This window comes from Vicugna pacos, unplaced genomic scaffold (assembly GCF_048564905.1).
Source record: "Vicugna pacos unplaced genomic scaffold, VicPac4 scaffold_114, whole genome shotgun sequence".
Classification (NCBI taxonomy): domain Eukaryota; kingdom Metazoa; phylum Chordata; class Mammalia; order Artiodactyla; family Camelidae; genus Vicugna; species Vicugna pacos.
In genome coordinates this window covers 248,328-269,431 of record NW_027328794.1, presented here as the reverse complement: position 1 = coordinate 269,431, position 21,104 = coordinate 248,328, and the positions used below count along the sequence as shown (strand labels likewise).

Sequence of the window (21,104 nt, the reverse complement as noted above, 5' to 3'; positions counted from 1 at the left end):
AAATAGACCAAAAACGAAAAAAAAAGGAAAAGGATATTATCAAGCAAAAAGAATAAAGTACTGATTCAGGCTACAATTATGGATGAACCTTGAAATTTTATGCTAAAATAAGCCAGACACAAAAAGCCAAATAGTGCCCTTTAAAGTGAACTGTATCTAAGCGTTTATTGTACTACTCCTGTAAATTTTCCAGAGGTTTGAAATCTATCAATATCAAAATAAAATGTATTATGCATTAAAAACTTAAAACGCTTCCTCACAGGAGGGCTTTAATTATTAAATGCAGAAACGCATATAAAGCTCTTGGAAAAACAATTTGCACGTCCACACACAGTCACTGCTGTCACTGCCACTCAGAGGGTGGTGACAGCGCTGATGAGAGCTGCCTCCACTCGCTCCCCTGCAGAAAGGAGTGAAGGCCTGAGCTCTGACAGGCAGGGTGAGCGTGAACCTGAGTCATACACAGCCACTTTCCAGACTCTGCGTTACCCAACTTTCTTATACAAACTGCAACATGTAATGTAAACACGCTAGAGGGATGTATCTTACAACACAGGGAATACAGACAATGTTTTACAGTAACTATAAATGGAGCATCTATTGTACACCTGAAACTAATATCATATTTTAAATCAGCTATATTTTTATGAAAAATTAAAAAATATTTTTAAAATACTATCACTTTAATATTCAATTCGGTTTTTAAGTTACTACTAAACAGCTCAGAATGTATAAAAGCATTTAATTGTGCTGTTTGCTTACATATTTATTTACATTCAGCCTCTTGCTAAAAGAGAATTTAAACAATTCTGTTAAACACAGCTTAACAACCATAACAACAAAAAGGCAAAACTGAGAGTGAAGAGGAAATGAAGATTCAATACTTAAATGAAACCAGGGGGAAGTAAACTCATAAAAATGGATTCCATGAAGTCAGGGCAAGTGTTAAGGCTGACTAGAAATTCAGCTGTAGGATTCTTGGCAGCGAAACCAAAAAGAAAAGATGATGGGGCAGGTGGTAGAGCGTGTGCTTAGCGTGCACGGGGTCCTGGGTTGAAGCCCCATGGCTTCCACTAACAGGTTCATACATCTAATTAACTGCCCCCCTAAAAGATCACCAAAGAAAAGAAAAAGAGAAATTTCTTCCCCAAAGAACCCTGATATTAAATTTGGATTAAATATTAAAAAAAAGAAAAAAAGAAAAATTCAAAAGATAAGTGACACTGAAGGAAAACCACAGCTGGGCTAACAAGCTAAGTCACAAATCAAAGTGTGATAAGTGTCGGTTTCCTGATCTAAGTTTTGCTGGGCTACCTGGTAAATCTGAAGTTTAGTGTCAGTTTACTGGGCTAATAAGCTAACCCGAAAATCCAAGGTCAACAGTTGTCAGTAACGTGATCTGTTCCAAATTGATAAGCTTCAGTGTACTGATTCCTTGCTTTTTGTTGTTTGAGCCTTATTGGGTATTAGCCCCATACTTGTAATTAACCCTATAAAACCTCATGTGCACGTCTTGGAGGTGCTCAGAGCTTTGGAAAAGAAACCCCTCTGAGCCCGCCAGCGTAATAAATCTCAGTACTCCAACCCTCTGTGTGATTCTTATTTCTTGGCTGGCCTTTTGTTTCCATAACAACACAAGCGATAATGCCCGTGAGATAAATCTGGGGAGGCTGCTGGTAAATCCCCATGTCTCACGTGGGAAAATCTGAAACATCCTTCTCACCACTCAGAGTCATCATAAGCCCACACCACACCTCCTGCCGTTAAATGCAGGAGCACGGTTAGGGCCCGGCCTTTGCTGTCTTTGTGTCATCACAGTGATACAGGATGGAAGGGGAATTGCCGCAGCAATTGACATCAAAATGGTGAAGGATTCAACCCCCAATAGGCCTTGAGGCTCAGGATGAAGAGATTTAACTTCTAGCAGATCTTGAGCTTCAGTAAACATCCATTGTAATAGTAACCTGGTGAATAACATGCCCCAGGCACCATGGCAGTCCCAATGCTAGCCACAAAAGGTCAAAGGGTGGGAAATGGCCAACTCCCTGGGAATCCTAGCCCCTTGCCCTAAGGCTGGTCCTTCTACTTATTAGCATATGAAACCACCAAGCCCAAGAAAACAAGCAACACAGCGCCACCTCGTGGTCACCACTCTCTGTCCCTCTTTGGAGAAGACAGACCTTCTGTCTGTGGGGTGTGTACCTACTTCTAATCTGTGCATGAAACCCCCACACCTCGTGACGTTTCTCTTACATTTCAATGTATCTGTCTGAATATATATACCTTTACTCAACACTGGCTTGCTCTTGAATTCTTTACTGCATGAAGTCAAAGAACAAAATCTGGTGGGGCACATCCCAGGGGCTCAACGAAAGCCTGGGACACAGCCCTTCTCATGCCCAACGTTTTTTATTCTTGTATCAACAGGACTGGGCTGTGAAGGGAGGTCTGAGGCCCCAGGTAAGGGACAGAACCAGCTTCCAGGGTTCCAATTTGCGGGCAGCCTCTCCCCCAGCTTGGGCCTTGGGGTCTGCCCGGTTCTCTGTGTTTCTCTGTTGTGCTGACTCCCCAGCCATACAGCGTACTCCTAGGCCTGTCCCCACAAAACCCTTCTCTCCAAAATACAAGCAAGTCATGTCACAATCCTCTTGTTCAACCAGGAAATGTTCAGCCCACTTTTTTCCTCCCCAATAAATTACCCAACTGTCCTCCCTCCCATCACATCACTTCTTTCTTTGTGAGAACTCTGCACTCGCCACACCCCATCATGAGCACAGGTGTCTTGCTGGCTGTGACCGAGATGTTTCTTTCTCACACAGCAAGCGTCCTTTCACTTTCCCCTTGTTACCTTAAAAAAGCCTTTCCTGAGTCACCCACCCCTCTGATTATGAACTCACAATGTGCTGAAGTTGCAGTCACTATGTGCATACATCCCAGTTTTGGCTAGGTTTCCATCACAAGATCTTCATTAAGGAGCTGCATCAAGAAGTTATACAGGGTATTCTTACATCAGAGTGGAGGAACCTGCAAAAAATTTAAACGGCTTTGAAGAGAGTGTTAACCAGGGACAGAGATGTCGCGGGTCCTAGTCAAAAGTGTCATGAGGAAAAATGTTCTCCCAAGGCTCAGAGTGGCTTCTGAACACAGAATCCTCAGGGAGGAGGTGACAGGCAGTGATTAGGGTGGGTGATACAGGTTACGCTCCCCCAGCTGGGGAAGAATAGGTTTTTTTCTTGTTTTCCAAACAATTTCTTACTACCTTTTTCTCTTATTGCCACATACCATTTCCTACGAATTAAGCATATCAATGTCAGTCATTTGGGCCACTTGGGAGAAGCTACACGATGCCATTCACAGGGATGGGGCATGACAGCCACACCAGTCTGGGTTGAAAGACCAGTGGGGGTATTTGCAAGGTAATCACGGGCATGCAGCAAACTCCCCAGCTTCAATGACCTCATCTCAAAGCTGGGGTCAAAAAAACTACCAAGCAAATTGCGTGACGATTATGGCCAATGTTTACTAGGTAAGTGCCCGTGAAAGCTGCCGCTTAATGGGGAATGAGTACGATCAATGAGGCCCTGTCTACCTGCCCACACGCGCCCTGCCTTCCTGCCTTGCTGCAACAGCAGAACTTGTTTAGCTGAGATGAACACCCCCAGAGCAGCCCAGACGGGAAAGCTCCCAGCTCTGCACGGCGAGACGTGTTCCTTTCCTTCTCAGAGCTGATCACAGTTTGCTGTCGTCTGTTTTTATGTTTATCCCTTTTGTAACTCCCTCTCCTCCGGAGTTTTTGCTCAAGCAGCACAGGGCCAGGTGTGTCTTGGGTCCTGCCGGATATTCTGGGCAGGGAAACAGCCAACTCCATATCTGGCTCTGGTGCTGAACGGAGAGAGCAGAAGGCCCAGGGGCCCATGCTGAACTGAGGCCCCTGCACCCAAAATTATGGTCTGACCTTGGGCAAATTACACAGTCTTCTTTACCCTGAGATTCCTCATCTGTCCATGAAAATAACTGCCCATGTCACACAGAGTTACAAGTATTAAAGGAAATCAACAAATTCACAACCTAGCCAAGGGGCTACAAGTGCATCCTCAACAGACAAATGCTGCCTTTACGGCTCTGATGCACGCTAAGCGGGGCGGTCCCACACAGTGAACACTGCTAAGTGCCAGGGTGTTAAATGCTTCATGTGTGCTATAATACTCTTTAGATCTTACAACAATCCCAGGAAGAAATGAATATTATCATGCCCATTTCACAGATTCACCAACAGGTTGAGAGTATGCATTCTATTCCAAGGCCCTATGGTGAAGAAATGGCAATTTAAACCGGAATCTGGGCCCAGGCCTTGGCTCCATCTCTCTCCCATCCACCTGACCACTTGCCTATGAATTCCACCTGTCCAATATAAAAGTTTGCAGCCGGCCATCTCTTAAAAGCAATGTGTGCCACCGTTTGTCAATGTTGTTTAATTACCATAAACTGTTCTCAGAAACCACTACAGTAAAGAAAGTTGGACTTAAGGAATTCTGCATTGCGTTCTCCTGCAATGTGCAGGATCCCTTTCCTACACCTCCAAATCCAAGTGTATGCTTCCTCCATGTTTATGTTTGCACACGGCTTATTAAAGCAGAAGGTATCTGCAGTAATTCCATCTCGGTTGCTTTCCAAGTTTGCAGATTATCCATATTCGGTCTGTGAACGAAAATACTACAATGTGAATGAGAATACTGCAACCATGTCAGTAAACAAAGAATACTGATACCAAGTCATTAAAGGCTTCCGCCACTCCCCAGCGAGGACAGGCCTGCAGCCCAGCCACTGCAGCAACTCACAATGGTGCCCTCTGAGCAGACTCAGAATAAAAAAGGACGGGCTACTGGCCCGAGATAGCTAGGTGCTTGTCTAAAAAATGAATTCAGTGAGTCCTAATATTTGCTTCCTCCCATTCATACAAAATCACTAAATTCTTGAACTTGAGATACCTGGCTTTCTTTAGATAACAAGTAATCTTTTATTGTTCCAACAACCTGGTCTTTGTTGTAAAGCTCCTATATATCCTAGCTCTTCCTCAACCTCTTGGGAGCAGTCCCTCAGAGAGTTCTGAGAGACGGTCATCCTGGCTCGAGTCCTCCCGCCAAATAAAACATAACTCTTAAATTTTAGGCTGCACGTTTATTTCAGTCAACAGTTTTGGACACCATGAAGCACCACAGCAGATTTCTCTCCACCTGAACTCTCCAAGTAACCAGAGCCTTGGTACCAGCAGTGGCCCTTTGTGCTCATCCGCCTCCTCGGGGGGTCCAGATGAATTTGGCTGAGTCTCTCCTGGTTCTCAGATCTCACATATTGGTTGATGATCCTAAGTTTTATCTGGCGGTGTATCCAGGTACGTGGCCCTCCAGTTGAAAGAAACTGAGGTGAATTACCCACCCAGTGGAGACATCCCGAGTGGGTCCAAGTTGAAAGACACTGGGTTCAGGACTGAGTGGTTAGGTAAGAGCCTGGTCTAATGTCTTCCTCAATTTGGTTACCTCCATTGAATTTTTCAGGATAAAAGTAAAACTCTTATGAGGAAACTTTCAACTCCAAATTTTGGACCATCCTCCTGGCTGGTAACAGCATTCTCGGGTGACAGGGAATCTTCCAGGAGTGGTAGACACAAAGACTTCATGCCACAGAGTTGTCCCTGTGGGAAATCTTACTAGCAAATTTATTCTGAGAACCCGACCTTACAATGGGGAATAGAACTTTCAAAAAAAAAAAATACAGAACAGAAAAGAAAAGAAAAAGAAATGACAGATTGCCAGTCTCCAAGTAAAACCCCAGCCAGATTTATGTACATACAAAACTTACAACATTAATCGGGAATAAGAAAAAAAAAAACTCACTCTGGAAATAACCAGGCCTGATAAAAACATTTTTTGGCATTCTGAACTTATAAAAACAAAATCCCCTTTAGTGGGAACTTGGATTTCTCTTCCTGTGTCCTTGAAATGTAAACGTTTTATCTTTCTCTGGATGTTTTAAGTGTGTGCATGTAAGTATATATATGTTTAGTTTAGTTTTTAAAGGAAACCTTGGACTCTGCCATACAAAAGGTTCAAGTATTGTGTACATACGGTGGCCACGCAAATAAATTATGATTCTAAGCAATTCTTTGATTGTACCAATTTTCAGATATTTTGCCATCTTAAACTTTGTTGCATCAGCCTGGACCACGAAGGCTTTAAGCTTTTGGAGAGTAAACCTTTGAATTTTATTTAGGCAACACCCCGACTCTCATGTGGAAGGGCCTCTTCATCTTATTGGTTTAAAATCACTATATATATATTTATATCTATATAAATTGATGGCCATATGATGGATTTTTTAATTTGGAAAAACTTTTTAATTGGTGAAAGTTTAAAGAGATCTCATTATAAACGGCTGTTTTATTGGTACCTATTAAAATAAAGTTTAAATGCAGAAAAATATATCTAATGGTTAACCTAACAACTCAGATATAAAAATATAACTGGTTTGAAAAGCTACATTTTTGTTTTTCCTTTCTGATAAATGTTTCTAGGGATGCTAATAAAAACTTAGTATAATTAATGTTAATTAGGTTGAATAACTGGAAAAAGGATTGTAAAAATGTCAAAAAAACAGATAAGTGGCTTATCCCAAAAGGATAAATATTTTTATATGGTTATTTTGAATGAGATCAATAAAATGGACATTTTTGGATTTACATACAGGGTTTTGATACTACACTACGTAAAGTTAAAAAAAAAGGGCCAAAGAGTTCACCTACTCCCCCCCAACATTAAAGTTCAAACAAGTCCGTTTTATTTACCACAGTTTAAAATATATTTATATGTAGACTGAAATACTTGATCAAGGATTGGGACAACAGACCAATTAATGAAATTAAAAATCGAGAAGGGCCTAAGCTCTTTGGCTGAAACTTGGGCATCCTAGAGACTTCTATAAAATTATATACAATGTACACCCACAAAAAAAAGGTTTCTGTCACTCCTTCTAGAAATAAGAATTATTGATTAAACTTAATAAATATAAAAATTAAAGGTATAAGATTTAATAAAATTGAGATAAAAGTTTGTGAAATTGGTATATTTAGATGGTCTTTATATAAACCTTTTGCTTATGTTGTGGGATAGATATGTTTCAGTGGAAAAACGCTTCCCCTTCTTGGTATTATAAGGCTGGGCACATGTCTATCCCTCTGAAAATATTAATTGAACAAATTAAAGGAAACCAATATAGTTACTTGAGACGTCCAATATAACATAAATCTAAAAAGTAATTTGAGTAGCTAAAAAAAAAATATAGTTTTACCCTGGGTTTAACTTATAACTCAAGGAAAAGAGACCTTAATAAATGTCTTATGCAAGCTTTGGAAGACAAAATAAAGAAAACCTTAGTTTTAAAACATGGAATTCTTTGTTTACAGCTCTTCTCACTGATACAAAAATGCCAATTAAGGAGATAAAATTGGGTCTGGGTGACAGAGCAGTTATCTGAGGACCTGGAAGAGAGTGTCTTTGTCTTGCAGATCAGAAATATAAATACAACAAACAGTGACCTAGGACTGAGCCTAATTAGCTCAACGAAATAAAACTTGAGGCCATGAAATTTTTGGCATTTTAGAACTCAGAACTCTGACGGGTCCTTCAGACTTTGTGAGGAAATCTTAATTATCTGTTTCATAAATAGTAAGCCTTAGTGATTTGAGCAAGCAAATTCAGCTTACTCCAACTATTATTATAAATATAAGTAAGTTTTAAAGTGAAGCTATGAGATCTCTAGCTTTTGTCTGTTTATAAGCCTGCATACAGATTATAGAAGTGAGATATTTCTACTGCTAAAAAAAAAAAATTTCGAAGTCAAAGAGCTCTGCTTAATTGATGTAAAAATATAAGAGCTTAAAAATTAAGTATTTTTAAAAAAAAACTTAACAAATTGACTTTCAGTGTCATGTGAATTGGAAAATATTCAATATTAAGGTAATATTTGATATTGTTTAGTTTAAGTATGTTCTAATAAATATAGACATCTTTAAAATCATCCATCTTAACTATAATACCTTTACTGTACCTAGGTTTAATGAAAGTCAAATAAGATCCTGTTATATCTGTTGCAGATTTGTCAAAAAAAAAATAACAGTAATGTGCTGTGGTAAAATTTTAAGTAAATTAAATGCAAATGAGATGAGAGCTTTGGGTAAATATTTAAAATATATTTTTAAAATGTATGCTTAAAATAATCTCTAAATGTTTGATATCTTTAAATTCTAGAGTTGTGCTAAATTAAGTTAAATGACAAGATTTTATTAAATATCTATGCCATTTTCAGATAAAATGATTGAAATATGAATTACTTAACATTTAACTTCCTCTTACAGTGAAACTAAAGGTGTTTAGAAATATTAATAAATGGTTGGTGTCACACAGAAATAGTCTCTATTAGTAAGGGAATGATCTCAGTATCCTAGGAAAGTAATATAAATGCGTAAAGGAAGATGTAAGAATGGAATAATACTTTGTTAATGAAAAATAGTGACTTTCTCCTGAAGCTGGTTACCTCTGAATGGAAGACAAAATAAGGGACACACTAATATAAGTATAGAAAGCTGTGGAAGGCTTGTGGAAAAGGAACCCTGAGGAAAGTTTTGTACGTGGTCAGAATTGGCTAAGTTTAGAATCAAATTGGGCAACGTAAATGAATCTTAGAAGTTAGCTGGAACAAGATTAGATTTGGTTTTCTCTCTGTTAAGAGGAAAAAATTTTCTTAAAATATTAATCCACCTTCAGTAACAGATTGTAAAACTTCTTATACCACTTAGCTGATCTGTTCTGCCTTTACATTTGACATATTTTCTTGTAAATGAATTAGTACTACATTACAGTGATCTATATGTTTATCTGATCAAGTGTTCTGAAATCTTTCAAAAAGCTCCCCAAATATAAAATTCTAATTAATTAAATAAAAATTAATTTAATTAATTAAAATTCTTTTAATCTCCAGTTAAGTTTGGGATGCTACAGAAGGCCCCTGAAACATCCCAAAGAGAGATTTTTAACTATAAAGTTTCATTTGGCATTTTAAATAACATGGAATTGTCAAATGAATCATAAAACTTCTAAGGTTATATTGAATGAGAAATATTATTAATATAGGTATTGTAGAAATTATATGGACTCCCTAAAATTCTGGTTTATCTGAAATGTTACCAGTGATAATTATGGGTATAGTGAACAGGTTTCTTTATTGATTATAGTGTAACGGTGTTTAACCATGCTTTTAAATCTTTTGTCATTTATAGACAGTTAATTGTTTTCTTCTGATGGTTTTGCAAAATGCTTTCTCTTCAAGGAGATTTACTGATTTCTAATAAATTTCAAACTACAGCACTGAACTAAACTGGGTAAGACATTTTAAAGTTCTAATGAAAACTCTCATTAAAAGAATTAGTTACATGGGACTGATTAACCAGCTGAATATGGTTATAATTTTTGATATTGTTTGAAATACTACTGCCTTTTAACCTGTTTCCCAGACATAAAGAATCTCTTCTCCTTAAGCTAGTTATGGTTCACAGCAATTTGATAAATTATAACTATGTATACAGACTTGGAACAGTTATCTTTTCTCTCTATCTGATCCCTCAAAAGACTAAAAATACTTAGGTCCCCAGTGGCTCTATCAGACAAATTAGGGAGATCATCTCCTAAGAGATATAGGAGTATAAAGGTATTTTAAGGATTTTAAAGAGAAAAGAATTTACCTAAATCTGTAAGGCAAAAATCCATGAAAAGCCTTGACGTGGCTTTCTTGGCCTTAGAAAACCTTATTAACATTCTACCCTGAGACTCCGTATTAAAACTTCCAACACAGTCAATTTAAAAAGCCTATATGATCAAATAATCAGATTTAATTTGTAAAGAAATTAATCTTGATTTGGCTATATTTGAGAAAACTGAGGGTAACTTTAGAGAGAAAAAAATTATATTTTAGTCGATATTAAATTCTAGTTTTGTTAATTGAGGTCCATATTTACTAAGACACTTCCCAGATCATTCCTTGCTGTTATGTCACACTGCTGTACAGTTTAATTGAATTATGAAAAGAATACTCTAGGTTTGATTCTGAAGCTCAGTAATCTATCCTTGGGTAAAATTCCAATGCCCCATGACCTGCAGCCAGGGGATTATACATACTGCAACAGGCATGACTTAAAGAACTGTCTCCAACCTGAATGGAAAGACCCTTTTTCAGATACTCTTAACTAGACCATACACACCAAAGCTGAAGGAAACGGAGTCTCGGATTCATTTCCTATCTGAAACAGCCCCTGCAGTGCACTGGCCTATAGAGCACTGCTCACCTTAAAACAATGCCCAAATGGAGAAAAAGCTTCCATACCAGGATGAGAAGAAGACGACATCTGAGCTAGACTGCTGACCCAAGACACCGGACCAGGACTGTATACCAATTACTTTGATAATTTCTCCAACCTTTGATTATGAACTACTCCAATTGTTAAGTTTATGATAAATTACCTATGTCTAGTACTTCTGTGTTACCTTGGTGGGTTTCCCTAATACAAGGCTCTAACTAGGTAGCCCTCAGAAACATTAATCTAAAAAGAAATTATAGTTCTGTTTAGGCCACTGTTGATCTTACAAGGTGGGAGATTTCAACTGGCCAATTAATACCTGCTCTGACCCTGACCATAAATATGAACTTTCTCATAGGATCAAACTCAGAAACAGAAGCAAAATTTTAACCCAAAAATACAACTTCTCGACTATTAAATTCTTACTCGTGACTTTATTAACGTTACTAGCTGTATTACTTATATCCTGTCTATTTTATAAAATTGTTGTCTATTACATTTCCCAATGTGTAACTAGGCCCACAAGATTGATGATGGCTAAACATCTTGAAGAAACAGATAAAATTTATAACCCTGAATAAAATAAATATAATAGTGTGATTCTAGGTATGGGAATGAGCAAAGAAGGTTAAACACTTCCTGGATCATAATAGAGTAGTAAGACAGGTGATCCAGAGAACTTTTAGTATCAACAGGGCCTGATAAAAAAAACTAACACCTTGAATGGCAACTCAGAAGATTCTTCACCTGAACTACGAATGAGCCATCCTAGCAACGTGGGACAAAATTGGTCATGAAATGTCTCTCAAAATATTGGTCGAATTTAGGACCAAGGGGGAACACTGTGAATGAAAATACTACAATGTGCATGAAAATACGGCAACCATGACAGTAAACAAAGAATGCTGAATCCGAGTCATCAGCGGCTGCTGCCAACCCCCAGCGAGTACATGCCTACAGCCCGGCCTCTCAGCCACTCACAGTGGTGCCCTCTGAGCAGACTCAGAGTAAGAAAGGACAGGATACTGGCCCTAGATAGCCAGGGGCTTGCCAAAGGAATGAATTCAATGACCCAAATGTTTGATTCCCACCATACATAGAAAACCACTAAATACTTGAACTTGAGATATCTGGTTTTCTTTAGATAACAAGCAATATTTTATTGTTCCAATTACCTGATCTTTTTTGAAAAGATTCTATTTATCTTAGCTCCTCCCCTACCTCTTGGGAGCAGTCCCTCAGAGTGATCTGAGAGGCTGTCATCCCGGCTCGAGTCCTCCAGCCAAATAAACCAAATCCCATAACATTTAGGCTGAACGTTTATTTCAATGAAGTCCCAGAATAGACACAACTCATCAATTGTGTAATGGAACACACTGAATCAGGAACCAAAAGCGTGTTTTAGTCCAGAAAATCTCCAGGTTCCTATTTCTTCCTGTCATTATACAATCCCTCCAGAACTCATTACTTTGCTGTCTGCTCCTCTGGCAACCAAACTCAGAGAAGAGTCAACTCAGCAGAGCACCATGCTGGGGAGAACCCCCCGCAGAAGCACTGCAGGCTGCCTTCCCTCCCGCACGCTCTGCTGACCCTTGGTGTCCTCCGTGGAGACCAGGCCAACACAGCTCTTCCCAACAGCTGCAAAGTCGCTCACGTTAAATAAATCATTTTATTTTATATGATATTTTACGTATATACCCATCTCTGAAAACAGCTTTGCCAGAAGCCCAAATCTTCAACATTAATCTGCAAAGGCAAATCAGGTCCCAAGGGAAAACAAGTCTTAAGACGACGCTAAGGCCTCCAAAGTCCTCTCCACGACCATGAACCAAACTGCATGCAGGTCTGCAGCTGCAAGAGGCTACATGTCTGCTTTTAAAGCAACCCCTTTTTGCCCTCGGGTGCTACAATGCCCTTTTATGCCCTCCCATCACAGGGCAAGAGCAGCCGCTGCAGAACCTTGCAGGGCAGCACTGACAGGACTGGACAAAGGGGATCAGAGCTAAACAAAGCATTCTGATGACACGAGCTTGTCACTGTGTCTCTTTACAGATGTAGATATATATAGAGAGAAGTGGGGTGATATTGCTCAAAGTCACACAGCTAATAAGTGGCAAAGTATATAACTCTGCTCCTCCCTCCTGTGTGACGCCCAACTGGGACAACCACAGGGTTCTCTCGTGGCTGCCTGAACAGTCTTTTCCTATCACTCATGACACACAATAGTGTCTGAACTTAGCCTGCATTTGCAGCATCTTTTCCCTCCAGTTTCTCAGGAACAAGGCTGTTCGGGCCTGTATGAATTCCGGCTTCCTGAAATCTCCGTGCTCAGGCTGGTCTTGCCTGTGCATCCGGCCCGCTGCTCAGAGGCTCTTCCTCCCCTGCAGGAGGACGTTTCTAATCTTCACAGGGACACAACTTCAGGGGAGCTCTCCTCTCGCCCTCAGCATGGCAGGTATCCCAGGCCTCATCCCTAGCAGCCCCGTTAGGACGGTGTCTGACCAGCTCTGCTAGTCAGATCAGCAGCCTCACTGCCAGGGATTATACCCAGGTCACACTGCAAACCTACTGCCCGCCTCACAGCCCCCAGCCAGCAGGTCACCTGGAAGTCACAGCAAGTGCCCCACCCAATCCAGCAGTCTCTTCTTTTGCCAGCACCACTGATGAATGGTTTCCAACCTTCGGTCAGTTTCGCACAAAACAGCACCTTCAACTGTGAAACGGGCGGTTTTTCTTCTGCACCTCATCCTTACTGGAAACGTAAAGGGAAACCAAAAGGCCTTTTCTCAACCCTTTTCTGATGAAACCCTCCCACCCACAATACTCATATGCTCAAGAGCTTTGGATCCACATGATTTTCTTTCTCTTAGGCTAAGTGGCTCAAAAAACTAAGGGATTCTTTCTCCTTTGAGGGTATTAGCACTCAGTTTCTCGGCTTTAATCTGTTTTTGTCTCTCTCTTCAGTGACCCTAGCAGTTGCCACCTCTTACTCCCTTCAGCAGCCTCCCTCCCAACATCTAGTCTAGGAAATCAGCTGTGATGAGGGGCACGGGGGCAGTCACAGAAGATGCAACTAAGGCACAGAGAGGCTACATAATTTGCCCAAGAAATCACCTTGAACCACCAACAGAGTGTGTCACGTCCCTCTGTTTAACTCTAATGCTAAGCAAGTTAACTTTTTGTAGATTATGTTTATAAACAGATGAGGTATGAAAATACATACAAGGACACACATCAACTCTAAGATATTCATTAACTCCACTATTTTGTTTCTATTTATTTTATTTCTATTAAAAAATTAAGAACCCCTGCAGTCAATATAGCAAAATGTTACTGGGTTTTAAATCCAGAATATACAGGGGTTGTGTCATTACTCATTCTTGTATGTAATTTCACAAGACAAAATGATTTGAAAGTCTCTCTCCCTGCCCCCTACTCACTACTGGCTCTCACCAGAGCTCCCAGACCACACATCTAACAGCCTTTCACTTTACCCACAGCTGAACTCATCAGTTTTCCCCCAGAACTCCCTCTGCTGCTTTCCCTCCTCAGAACACAGCAGGACCATTATTTAACTCATTAATCCACCCAGAAACCTGGGCCTTACTCCATCCTACCTTCACAGAAATCATTGATCCTTTCCTCTTTACCATCTAAACATGCCTTCAATCTGTTCGCTTTTACCCACTGACCGTCCCACCGCTCAACTGGAAGCCAACAACACTGCCCACCTGGACTCATGAGTCTCCCAAGTGGCCCCACAGCCACTCTCCCCTACTTGAGACAAATGTGATTGTGTCTCTCCCACGCTTTTGGACTCATTTCAGACCCACTGTTCTTAGAAGAAACTTCAATTTCTTCACCTGGTGAAGGTCTTTGCCATGAAACTGTCAGCTCAGGAAAGGCAGGACACACCCTCGTCCCTCGGCTCCACCATCTGGCAGAGCATCAGCTTGGGAGGATTGAGTTCTTAGCAAACTACTTCACTTATCCATACAAATCCATGGTAGATTAGAAAGATTTTAGATGTTGAGCTTGACTATTAATTTGGGGATTTTGCGCTGGCAACCGGCAAGTATATATTCTAATTATTGTGTCTTCTTAAAACCATACCCAGATTAAAGGAGTATTTGTGGAATGTCTTTGGAGTAAAAGGGACTGTACTTTTACAGATTTTATGTTTTAAAATATGAACAACCCGGACAGGGTCAAAAATAGTACCGCCTCACAAGTGACAGAAGACAGGTGAGACGCATATAGCAACAGGTCACAAAGATGGTAAGAGCAAAGTTGTTTCTCCAACCCCCGAAAAAATTCCTCCAAGAACTGAAAACTCAGAAATTTGAAAGTAAAATACTATCATATAAAGAAAGAAAATAAATAATCCTCTTCATCAGGGTTTCTAGATCTGACTGCAGAGTTATTAGCAGGCCATACTGAATCCTAGCACAGAAAAATCAGATGGACTAGTGGTGAGTAAGTTCCAGGAAAACGGCAGTAACTCCTCCACTTGAAAGAGGACACACACTCACTTGTTCAAGGTGATTGTAAACCACATTCTGCAGAAATTCAGAAGATTCAGGCACCGCTTCTAGATGGTGATGACACGGAAGGACGGCTTGGATGCATGCTTCTAACTGAGTCACCGGCATTCTTACACTGCAGGGGGAAATGGAGGCCCTCAGCCAAGAGCACAGTTGTTCCTGTCATGTATCCCAGGCCGTGCCTCGGGGACTCAGTGTACTGTAGCAGTCTGGCCCCAGGTGAGGACCCGCAGCGTGGCCCAAGCAAGCAGGAGGGGCACTGTGCTTGAGAAATCCCATCCCCCATGGGGGCAAGAGGGGCTGGTGGGGTTGTGTGAACCTATAAATGCTCATAGAAATACACCTGCATACATTGAAGTGATAAAATTAACTGTAGCAGGCTATTTAACAAAATTTCAATTGTCAGTGTTAATTTTACCATTCCATTCCGCTTGTCCCCTGCACTCTGAGACAGGCTTAGGCTCTCTCACAACTGCAGCTCTGATGCAATAGTTGTGAAGTTATTTTATTTTGCTGCAAGTGTCTTCGCTCCCAGTGTCACTGTGACTGTCTCTTAACACAGTCAGATATCTTCCTGGATCTCTCCCTGAGTTCCTTGCTCCTGCTTCTCAGATCCTGAGATAAAGAACAGGTGAAGGCACATGACTGGAAAAGTCAATGTGGACTTGACCAAAGTCCTCAGTGACCCCCTAGGTGAGTGCTGCCCACCCCTTACCTTCGATTCTCAAGGTTCTGCCCAGGGTGACATCCAGCCAGGAGAGAGTCCTGGGCCCTATTAAAAGCTGTGTGGCTTGGGTGCAGGGAAAGCTGCAGGAGCTGGTTCCGTAGCCGGTCCCATCCACACCTCTGCTCCTCTCTCTCCCGAGGAAGAGCTGCCAAGCCCCCAGGCTCCCTGAGCTTCTGTCTTTCTCTTCTACTCTACTTCAAGCCCTTTTCCTCTTCCTTTATTCCCTGATTATCCCTAGCTGGAGTGATTTTTCTATCATAGAATCTGAAAAAATTTCCTGCAGCTGAAAAAGAGGTGCCAGAGGTCAACGCGCATATGGTGGTTCCTGAATAGAGCCCCTGGTTAGGGGGACCCTCACCAACACTCATGGGGCATCAGGCATGTTGCAGGGTCGACCACCACCAACAAGAGTTTGCTGTGACACCAAGGCACGCACAGCATCCCTGCTCACTAAATTGTAGTTGTAGTCCTTTATTAAGAAGCAAAAATAAAAAAATTGCTCATGTTTCTTACTAAAATTATTTATGAGGGAGAAAAAGAAATTGTAATAGAAAGAACAAATTTCACTCCATGTTAGATGTGTTCATTTGGCTTTAATCCTGTACCTTGTTTTCTAGGCTCAGACTTGCTATCTCTGCACCTTTTGTAAAAGAAAGTTGCCTTTAGCCTGAAATATCCAGGAGGGTCTATTCTCCGGGCTCTGATCTTTAAGGATATTTGCTCTTCTACACTTATGTATAGATGGCAAGTTGTAAAATAGTGAATAACCTTTCTTTATTTTGGAGGTTTTACAGGGGCACCATAATTTGACCCACATGGACAGCTGCAGGAACAAAGGATTTCAAAGACAAACAATTCATACAGCAAGAAGTTTGCAACAACCAGCCACATCCCCGCCACTTTTTAGTATAAAAGGAGACTGAATTCTGCCCTGGGGAAGAGAGTTCTACTGGATAACAATATGCCATTTTCTGGGTCTGCCAGCTTTACAAATAAAGTCTCTTTTCCTTACTCCAACATCTCATCTCCCGATTAATTGGCCTGTCATGCAGCAAGCAGAACGAGTTTGGACTTGGTAACAAATTGACTGCCTTAGAGGTAGTATGTCTCAACTGTTTCCTCATTTCCAGTATTTCGCAACCTATCAATTTTATATGCTTTTTAACAACATGAACAAAAAACCTATTACAAGGAATTGATTCCACAGAAATAAAATTATTTCTACTCCTTCAAAACTTTTTTCTTTTCTATTTTATTTTGTTTTGCTTATTGAAAAGAAAATAAATTCAAATCTTTTTATTTCACGTATTTTTATAATTAGATATTGTAAATAGTACAAAGATATTTAAATTGCAATAAAAATTGTTCATATATTAGTATAAAGATATATACACAATCAATGCAGATTAGGAAAGGAGTAGATATTTACTAAAAATCCACTGCACATCCAGTCTTTTACAAGCATATCCTGGAATATAAGCTCTATTATCCAGGGTCCCCCACCCCCAATCTCACTGCGGAGTCCCTTAGTAATCAACTACCAAGGCACCAGCATAGAACCATGAGATCACTATTTTAGGTATAAATGAGAGTATTAGCTCATTCAATTCTAAAACAGAAACCTTAAAATAAATACTGAACTTACTTACAGATAAACAAATTTGGACACAAAAAAGTACAGTTTCTCCCCAAATTCACAAAGATAATAACTGGTAAAGGCAAGATTTGAACTCATCTGCCTTGAATATAAAGCTAAGTTGGAAATCCCCTTCAACTGTGGAGGACCAGCAGCACAGCCTATCACCCTATCTTTGTTCAGATCTGGCTTTAGACAGCCTGAGACAGCACCCCTTCCTATGGAACTCGAGGGCAAACAATAACAATAAGGATTTTATATTCTGTAGTTTCTTAGGTCTCAATTATATAAAGTGTCAGCAGGTCAGCAGAAAACTCTGGGAAATATGAGTGGGTCCAGAGCTTTTTGCTGATAAGAAACTCAATCTATCAGGACAGAGTGACCTTCCCATGAGAGGCCTCATGGACATAAACTAAAGGCAACTGAGCAATGAAAACTAGCAAGAACATGGAACTCAAGCAAGAAGGATCCCTACCATCCCCTGCCCAGTTGCCTCTTCACCTTTGTGGACAAGACGGCAGAAGGTCCATGTTCTTGTCCAAGTTACAACATCATGGATTCTCACCCATATAATATTACGACTCTATGCTGTCTTAAGTCCTTTCCAACTAAAATATGATGACACCAATATCTCAGCGGAATGTCTATGTCTCCACTTTCTCTCTTCTATTAGGAGACTATATCTATGGCCACAAAGCCGAAATTCAATTAAAAACACCATGCACGAAGCCTGGTGAAAGTCTGTGTAAGAGACATTGTTCTCAAGCTCAGTGAGTGAAAACTCAGAAAAAGTGGTCCTTATCCCTCTGCAAGTGGAAGGTAGCCTGATTGTGTGTGTGTATGTGTGCACACGTGTGTGTGTAAATCAAATACAATGTATTGTGGGATGTGCACAGATTTTTTTTATGTTACTATCATTTCATGAGGATGAGCCAACCTTTAAAGTAATTTGAATCTACTATTCTGAGAGAGTCTCAGGATCTTTTGGTGGAGGATGGGAAAGGGGAAAGGAAAGGAGGAAAGAAGTAAATGAAGCAAAGCTGTAAGTATACTGCTAGGGAAAGGCAAGACATTAATTTTGTTCCTACTTGCATCACACACAAATTAGGGACTGGCTTTCCCACATGTCTTGTCAAGCACTGAGTTGCAGAAGAACAGGTGACAGCCCATTTCTCACTGAGCTTGTGACTGTACGTGACATCTTATAGACACTAATTATTTAACCTGATCAAACAATCTAGCAGCAGGCTGTAATTCTCCTATTTTGAGAGATAAGAAAACAGGAAGTGAAAGAGGGTATATAGCTTGACCAAAGTCAGAGGACAAGTAAACTAAAGAGGATGAATTCAAACTCAGATCTGAATGCAGAGTCTGATCTTCCCACTCCGAGGGCTGGAAATTCCTTAACACACAGGGTCCCCAGCTCCTCTGCTTTGTTCCTGGCACCAAGCATTTCCCATGGCGATATTCTCCAGTTCTCAGACACAGCGCTCTGTGCAGCCAATAACCTCCATTCGACCTTGATCATCTACCTGTCACGCCCACCAGGCTTCACCAGGCAAGAAAGCTGGCTTTCAACTGCATACAAAGCCACCCCTGTTTTATCCTGGACTCTTCAGTGGCTTTTCCAGCATAAACACAGCCATGAAAGTGCTCACAGTTTGTACATGAGCCACACTACCTCTCTCCATCTCTGTCCCCACCTATACTACTTTGCTATGACCATTTTGAGAATCTTGGAAACAAATTTCTAAAAACAGAAAAGAAAGGATTCTGTAACAAGTACTTAATACTTACAATTTAAATGAGAAGTTACAAAGTGAGTATTTACAACCGAATCTGCCTTCCTAGGTGTCAGTTTTAACAGTTAAAATATACAATAGCAAAAAATTCTGACTTAAATAATTAACAAAAACATCAACAATTATCTGGAATAAACTCAAAAACAATGCCCATGTTGTACATGGAGGAAGTACACGACTGTACTGTGGGGTAAAGTAAGAGGTGTGAAAGTAGAGACATCAACATTTTGTATGGAGGAAAGCAGTTTTGTAAAAATGTACGTTCTCCTAAAGATAATTCAAAAGTACTAAAAAATCCCACGACAGCACTTCTTTTTTTTTTTAACTTGAAAAATTATATTAGAATTCTTCAGGAATAATAAAGTCATAATACTAACCAAGAAAATTTGGGATCGAAAAGAGAATCAAAAAATCACACTGTCAGATATTAAATAAATGTTTACAATATGTAAGATATAGTGCTAGTGTAAGAAAGTAAGATTGATAAAAATAAACCATGAGCTCAAAAAGAGACTCTAGTGTACATAAGTATTCTTTACAGGTGGGATTTCAAGTTAAAAAGCAAAGTAGGAATTCAATAATTGTCTTGGGACAATCAGAGAATCCCCTGGAAAAAACAAATTCTATTCCAGTCATAATGACCGCAAGAAAAATTACAGAATGTGATGTGAATATTAGAAAGTACTAATAACAGCGAATATAATTCTTTGCTCATATTAATTCAACTTCTCTTCACTATAACAAGTACCAACATCATCTCCATCTTAGAGATTAAAAAAACCTACAGAAGAAATTTATACCATTATAAGAAAGTATTTCTAAGAATAATATCAGGAATAAAACCCAAAAAGAAGACATTTACAATCTTAAGATTATTTTGGGCCACAACAAAAATGAACCTACTGAACAAAATGAAAGGCAAAAAATGACAAGGAAAAGCTCTCTGATACATGTTGATGAAGACAAGGGGTTAATGTTCATAATATACATAGAGCTGTCACAAAGCAACAAGAAGCTGCCTCACTTAAATGTGTGCAAAGGACAAAAGAGATCATTCACTTTTTAAAAGTCAGATGGCTAATGAGTGAAAAATGCTCAATACCTCAGTGGTCATCAAGTGCAAATTAAAACAATGAAAAAGTACTTTTGCTCATCATATTGGCACATATTTTTAAAAGATATTCTAGCTAGTGTCCATCTTTGAGAGAACAAACTGTGAGCGATCTTTTGGAGGATGACATGTCAATGGATATGTAAACTCTGAAAAACGTGTGTACACACAGGCTGAACTCCACATTTTGAAATCGTTTCATTTAGAAAAATTCAGTTCAAAAAGATGTACTTATCAGAGCATTTACACAGCACTGTTTACAATGGTGAGAAGAAAAGCTGAAGTGAAATCATATCCAGCGATAGAGAATTGGTTACATAAGTTATTCTACATCTTTTCATGTCCCACAGGAGAAGGAATTTCTAGATTCACTTGAAAGGAGCCTGTGATTTATGTAGTTGTCACATCCAAGGACTAAATTTCCAGAAAGCTTAACGAAAATAATACTCATACAAGATCACAGGAATGTTTGTATAAGAAGTATGCCAGTCAAACACCCTTTCTGACAGTGGAAAATGGAGAAAACTTAAGTGTCCACCATCAAGACAATGATGCGGTAAATCACGGTGAGCTGTGGGCACTAAAGTTCCGGTGTTTCGGCGTGGTCCAAGGCCTTGTCCACAGTACGCTCCCATGAAAAGTGTCCTTACACAAGAGACCAAACCTGCATATCAGGAAAACCCTCTACTCTATCTGAAAGGACCGGGTGAGTCTGGAGGGAGAGGACGTCTGTGATATATACCTGAGTGAATAAACCGAGCTGCAGAAAACATATAGTATGGCCTTATTTTTCAATAAAGCATATATACACACACATATACATAGATTTCTCATATACGTTTATGTATGTGTATATATATATGACATAGGCATAAAGGT

At 39.9% G+C, this 21,104-nt stretch overlaps 1 protein-coding gene across 1 annotated transcript in view; it reads right to left on the bottom strand.

Annotated features, from left to right (window-relative positions):
* LOC140694964 (uncharacterized) overlaps positions 1 to 21,104 on the bottom strand; it is a 91,712-nt gene that overhangs the window by 40,086 nt on the left and 30,522 nt on the right. Inside the window, exons 5-6 of the mRNA XM_072957965.1 lie at positions 14,938 to 15,064; positions 2,898 to 3,024 (exon numbers count right to left, since the gene is read on the bottom strand). Of these exons, the coding sequence (XP_072814066.1) occupies positions 3,010 to 3,024; positions 14,938 to 15,064 (142 nt within the window). The 3' untranslated portion in view covers positions 2,898 to 3,009. The remainder of the gene's footprint in view (positions 1 to 2,897; positions 3,025 to 14,937; positions 15,065 to 21,104) is intronic.